Here is a 6,396-nt window from a genome sequence, read left to right on the forward strand (position 1 = left end):
CACCCAACTCAGCCACCCAGCAGGGGGACCTCGCGGTCTCAGGCTTGAAGGATTCAGGGCGTATGATAGTACAGCACGTGTTACAGTAACTTAGGCCTGGGGGTGCACAGAACACCCACCCCAAACTCTGTGCTCAGACAACCCAGAAGGGGCCAGGTCAGATGCAGCTGGGGAGGAGGAAGGAGGGGTGAGGGTTGGATGTGGACCACGAGACCTGCTATGGGCCAGAGCAAGCTGGAAGAACTCTTCTCTGATTCTTTTTTCTTTTCTTTTTTATTTTTATTCTCTTGAAACAGGGTCTCACTGTGTGGCCCAGGCTGGCCTTGAACTCACAGAGATTCTCCTGCTTCTGCCTCCCAGCACCCAGATGACAGGTGTGTACTGCTATACCAGGCTTTCTGGTGGTTTTGAGAAGCTAGGGGTCTGCAGCAGGGCTGCTTGCTTTTTGTCCAACCTCCAGGCCACACCTTCAACCCCTCTCCCCCACTTCTGGGAGGAGGGTCCTCTGGTCCTCATCATCCCCCTGTTCAGTTCCCTGAGAAAGCAGCAGCTGAATTGGAAACGCCCCCCTCTCCCAGTACTGAGCCCCCGAAAGCCTCCAGGCCTCTTGAGAGAACAGAGGGCTCCCCAGTCCTCGGCCTCCTCACTGGCATGCCCGGAAAGTGCTGAACTCGGGGGGCTCTGGTGAGGAGGACGTGGAGGTCGGCCTCTTCCGGGGCCCGGCACTGGCACTGCCAGGGCAGGCATCCAAGGTGGTCGCTGGGTCTTCCTCAGAAGTGGTCCTCTTTGCCTGTGGAAGAAAAAGAACTGATGGATTGGGAGGTCAGCACCCAGGGTTACTTCATGTTTGGGGGGCCCCCTCAGCCCATCAGATCTCACATCACCGTGCTCCCTATATCACAGGTCTTTATTTTATTTATTTACTTAATTTTTTTTTTTTTTTTTTTTTTTTTTTTTTTTTTTTTTTGAGACAGCGTTTCCCTACACAGTTCAGGCTGGCGTTGAACTTGCTTTGTAGCCCAGGCTGGTCTCAAACTTGCAGCGGTCCTCCTGCCTCAGACTCCCAAGTGCTGGGATTACGAGTGTGTGCTGCCGTGCCCAGCCCCCAGCTCCTGCCTTCCTCGCAGCCCAGTAAAGGTCACAGAACCAGGACTAAAATTCCAGTCCCATCACTGCCTCATGGTGACCTCAGCTGAGTCACTTAACCCCCCATGCCTGAGTTTTGTGAAAAATAAGGAGATGCTAGTACCCATCACTAAAGTTGCTAAGAGGCTTAAAGAAGTAAAACAGAGGGCTGGGGAGACAGCTTGGTGGTCTAAGCTCCTGCCTGGCAAGCACAGGGACCTGGGTTTGATCCCTGGTACCAAATGCCGTGCCAGCCCTGGAACCCTGGGTGCACCCATGCCAGCCACCAAAACTGGGAGGATCACTATGAGTCTGAGCTGCATAGTTTGACCTTGTACCAAATAAATAAAAGATTTTTACAAAGAAGTAAAACGGAGATGTGGTGGTGGTACCCACCTATAATTCCTCCACTCAGGAGGCTGAGGCAGGAGGATGACCATGAGTTCAAGAACAACCTGGGCTCCACAATGTGCTCAAGGCTAGCCTGAACTACACACTGAGCCCTGTCTCAAGAAAGAAAGAAAAAGAAAGAAAGAAAGAAAGAAAGAAAGAAAGAAAGAAAGAAAGAAAGAAAGAAAGAAAGAAAGAGAAAGAAAGAAAGAAAGAGGGGCTGGAGAGATGGCTCAGTGGTCTAAAGCACCTACTTGGAACAAGCTTAGCGAAGCATCAGGGACCGCGGTTGGATCCCCCAGCACCACATGCCAGCCAGCCCCGCCCCCTGGTGGGCTGAGCTGGCCACACACACACACCACATACTCTCTCTCTCTCTCTCTCTCTCTCTCTCTCTCTCTCTCTCTCTCAAATAAATAAATAAATAAATAAAATTAAAAAAAAAAAAGAAGAAGAAAATAGGAAGAAACTAGTCCACTCCACCTCTTAGGGTGTTACAGAGGCCCCCCTTCCCCGCCCACTAACAGTAAAAGACCTGTCAGCTTCTTTTAATTTCGGCAAACCATACAACTTTGTAACTCTTAGAACACTAAAATTGAAAGCAGAAACACTGCTATTTGCACACCCACGTTCACAGCTGCCCTGTTCACAAAAGCTGAAAGGTGGAAGTAACCCCCTGTTCCGTCAGTACAAGAATAGAGTCATAAAATGTGGTCCATACGATGCAGCCTTAGAGAGAAAGCGAACTGTGGGTTGGGTTGGGTTTGGAGACAAGGTCTTCCTGTGTAGTCCAGGCTGGCCTCCAGTTCACAGCAATCTTCCTGCCTGCTGCACAAGTGCTAAGATTTTTTTTTTTTTTTTTTTTTTTTGGTGGAACCGGGGATTGAACTCAGGCCCTTGTGCTTGCCAGGGCCGCGCTTTTTCCACTGAGCCATCTCCCCGGTCCCAAGATTTTTTTTTTTTTTAAAGACCTAGTCTCACTGTGTAGCTCAGGTTGGTCTTGAGTTCTCTATGTAACTGAGGCTGGCCTTGAACTCATGGAGATACCCCTGCTTCAGCCTCCTGAATGCTGGGATTACAAACACATGCCACTGTGAGAGCTCAATAAGTCTTTTTTTTTTTTTTTGTACGGGGATTGAACTCAGGACCTGGTGCTTGCCAGGCAGGTGCTTGAGCCACTGAGCTATCTCTCCAGCCTGAGTCCAAGTCTTTTTGCCAGCACTATCTGAAACGTTAGGCCGGACTCTGCAAGTGCTCTGGACATTACCTACTGTCTGAGTTCTTGCTCCTCCCGGCCTGCCCCTCCCCTAGGATTCTCTGTTCTGCCTTGGGCTCAGAAGATCCAAAGAAATCCTGTTTCCTATCGACTGGATCTACCCTGATCTGCTTCTGCAACTTCCAGCATCAACAGCAGCAGAACCAAACCACCCATCCTGGACTCACTGGGGCCTGCGCCGTCCCCTCCAAGTTGCCTAGGTGCCCACTCTACCCTCCACAGCCTGTCTTTCCCTTGAAAGCTGCCAGAGGGCGCGCGTGAGCACCTGTGGCTCCCTTTGGTAAAGTCAAAGTCTACCAACCTGCACGTGTCCCGCGTACATCTCAAGAGCCACCACAATGGGACCTTCTGTAGAAAGAAGCTGGCTAGACACTTCCTCGATCCATGAAGTGTATGGGTCATGTATCTCTAATTTATTTTATTTTATTTTATTTTATTTTATTTTATTTTATTTTATTTGCGGAACCGGGGATTGAACTTGGGCCTTGCGTTTGCCAGGTAAGCACTTATTCTACTGAGCCATCTCCCCGGCCCCTGTATCTCTAATTTTGTATAAAAAAAATTATAAAGTACAAATACTAAGACTGTCACATACTCTATATATGCAGAAGTGTCGGATAGACCCAGGCTTCTACCCCACACTGACACTGTGACAGGACAAGGGAAGGGGACACTTCTCTAAAACAGGAGTTTTTCTGGGTGTGGTGGTACACACCTGAAATCCCACCATTCATGAGGCTGAAGCAGGAGGATCCCTGCAAGTTCAGAGTCATCCTGGGCCACACACTAATTTCAAGGTCATTCTGAAGGATATATTGAGACCCTGTCTCAATAAATAAATAAGCAAGCCAGAGTTTTGGAGCCAGGCATAGTGGTATATGCCTGAAATCCCAGCACTCAAGAGGCTGAGATAGGAGGATCCCTACAGGTTCAAAGCCAGCCTGAGCTACATAGTAAGACCTCCATCTCAAAAACCAGAATTAAATACGATGCGACTCTATTTCCAAGTGGAACATTAAGCTGAAGTCCTTGAAACGACACACAACAAGCCATGTGCGCCAGGGGTCAGAGGGCATCACAGCATCCGAAGGCTCTCATGCAGGATCCCCAAGGGCCACCTGATCACTGTGAATCCCGTCACCATTCTGAGGGGGCAGTAGGCTGACCAAACGGGGCGCATGACAGCCGTGGCATCTCACCACCCCCCACGAGTGAAAACCCTGTCCCATCATGGCCCTGGGCTTTCTAGAGCTGAGCCCAAGCCCAGGCTAGGTCCAGATTCCCTGACTCTCCGCTGTTCCTGGAACCTGGCGTCAACAGGGAACCCAGCCCAGTGTGACCCCTGGCCCACGTTAGGACCATCAGCAGGACTCGGTGACGGAGCAACGCAGCCACTCACCATGGAAATGGCAAACAGGGAGTTGTCGAAGGACATGTCTGAAACAGAGAGGACAGAACAGGTTGGCCTCTGCATCTCTGCTTGTCCCCATCTTGTGCCCTGCCCCACAGTGGGGGAGGAGTATCTCCCAGCATCCTCTGCTCACTCCTGCCCATTTGTAGGCCTGGCTTGAAGTAGAGCTGCAGGTGGAGCCAGTCCCTTTGGGCCTACTCACATCCCCAGGGAAAACAGGTGCCTGTCACTCCTGCTTCCCTGAAGCAGCCCACAGGGGAACCTCCAACTTGCTTGGTCACCCTCTTTTCACCCCACCTTCTGTTTTTACAGTCTTAAAATATAGTTTAGGACTCAGATTCCTGCCAATCCGCCTGCCTCAGCCTCCTGTGTGCTGGGATTATAGGTTGTGCCAGCACATCCGGTCCTACTCAGCTACTCTTCCAAGTGTCTTCTTTTTAACACTATCCCCCTGGGGACAGCCTCTGCTCCCACTACCCGATGCTCCCTACCCACTTCCGTTGCGGACAGAGACCTCAGCTGTCTTATTGACAGTGGGACCCTCCCAGATCTCAGCACATAGTAAGTTCTCAATAAATTGGTCGGACCTGGATGTGGAGGTGCACACCTGCCAATTAGCGCTCCAGAAGGCTGAGGCAGGAGGAAAGCAAATTCCAGCGCAGCGTAGCCTACCTAGCAGCTTAGTGAGATTCTGTCTCAAAAATGCAAACATACAGGGTCAGGGAGATGGCTCAGTAGAATAAGCGCTTCCCTGGCAAGCACAAGGGCCTGAGTTCAATCCCCAGTTCCGCAAACAAAAAAATGCAAACAGCCCTGAGTTCAATTTCCAAGATTGAAAACGAACGAAAGAATGAATGGATGGAGTTTCTGTGTTGTGCCTCCTGTGGACTGGCTGCCCACTGCCCGCTGCAGGGGACATCAGCAGGATGGTGTGGGAAGGCAGGTGGGCTCCATTCCTGCCAGGGACATCCAGTGAGCCACAGTCATGACCCAGCCCACAGTGGAACACACAAACACTTGGTGATTAGTTCATTGGGTTTCTAGGCAGGCACAGTGGCACATGCCTGCAATCCCAGCACCTGGGAGGCTGAGGCAGGAGGGTTATCATGAGTTTGAGGACAGCCTGGGCTACATAGAGAAACTGTGGGACATAAGAAAAATGGAAACCCGGGGAAGCAGGAAATGTGGGGTTTTGTTTCATTTTTTTAAGAGTAGGAAGAATTTACTGAGAAAAAAGCTTCTGTCTAAGAAGGGACAGAAGAGGGCTCGGAAGGTGGTTTGCCCACTACCAACTCTGCTTCTCAAGGGTGTTTTATTGAGTAAAGCAATGAGGGGAGGAGCTGGGAAGATGGCTCAGTGGAATAAGCACTTCCCCGGCAAGCTCAAGGGTCTGAGTTCAATCCCTGATTCTGCAAAATAAAAAAAAAGCAATGAGGGGAGGCAGGCTCAAAGTGGGACTGAACTATGATCCACCAAAAGGATGACAATTATACACCCAGGCAGTGTTCATCCATGGGAGTCCCAAGGTGGGTATGGGGCGGGACAGGATTCTGGTGAACCAATAAGGTTTGTTGCTATTTTGTTGTGTTTTCTTTTAGATAGGGTCTCATTATGCAGCCTAGGCTGCCGCCTAACTCATGGTGATCCTCTTGCCTCAGCCTCCCAAGTGCTAGAATTACAAGCACACACCACAATGCCCAGCTAGAAAGAGGATTTTTTTTTTTTTTTTTTTTTTTTTTTTTGTACCAGGAATTTGAGCTGAGGGTCTTACAGTACTGAGCTACATCCCTGGCTCTGAAAGTGAAAATGCCTTTTACTAAACTTGCATGCTTTATTTTCTTCTTTTTAGAATCCTAATTAAAGAAAACAAAACAAAACCCCTCATGTTTCTACTTAAAACCTTAACAACAACAACAATCAAACAAGATCCTAGGGGGCTGGGGAGATGGCTCAGTGGAATAAGCGCTTCCCTGGCAAGTGCAAGGGCCTGAGTTCGATTCCTGGTTCCACAAAAAAAAAAAAAAAAGATATTTGTCACAGTGTGTTACACTCTAGTCATTTTATAAATCAGGTGTGATGGGACACATATCTAATGCCAGCACTCAGGAGGCTGGGACAGGAGGATCACTGCAAGTTTGAGACCAGCTTGGGCTACACAGTGAGCTTTAAGGCTGGCTTGAAGTTCAAAATATAA

At 49.5% G+C, this 6,396-nt stretch overlaps 1 protein-coding gene across 3 annotated transcripts in view; it reads right to left on the reverse strand.

Moving 5' to 3' along the window:
* Nucleotides 1-323: 323 nt before the first annotated feature.
* The window catches only part of CUNH19orf38 (chromosome unknown C19orf38 homolog), a 13,720-nt gene continuing 7,647 nt past the window's right edge, over nucleotides 324-6,396 (reverse strand). For all 3 annotated transcript variants that reach the window (XM_023717160.1, XM_023717159.1, XM_023717158.1), the window contains 2 exons: nucleotides 4,191-4,228; nucleotides 324-790 (listed from right to left, as the gene is read on the reverse strand). In XM_023717160.1, the coding sequence (XP_023572928.1) occupies nucleotides 644-790; nucleotides 4,191-4,228 (185 nt within the window). In that variant the 3' untranslated portion in view covers nucleotides 324-643. The remainder of the gene's footprint in view (nucleotides 791-4,190; nucleotides 4,229-6,396) is intronic.

The sequence above is a fragment of the Octodon degus genome, unplaced genomic scaffold (genome assembly GCF_000260255.1).
Source record: "Octodon degus isolate 3935 unplaced genomic scaffold, OctDeg1.0 scaffold00050, whole genome shotgun sequence".
Lineage (NCBI taxonomy): Eukaryota > Metazoa > Chordata > Mammalia > Rodentia > Octodontidae > Octodon > Octodon degus.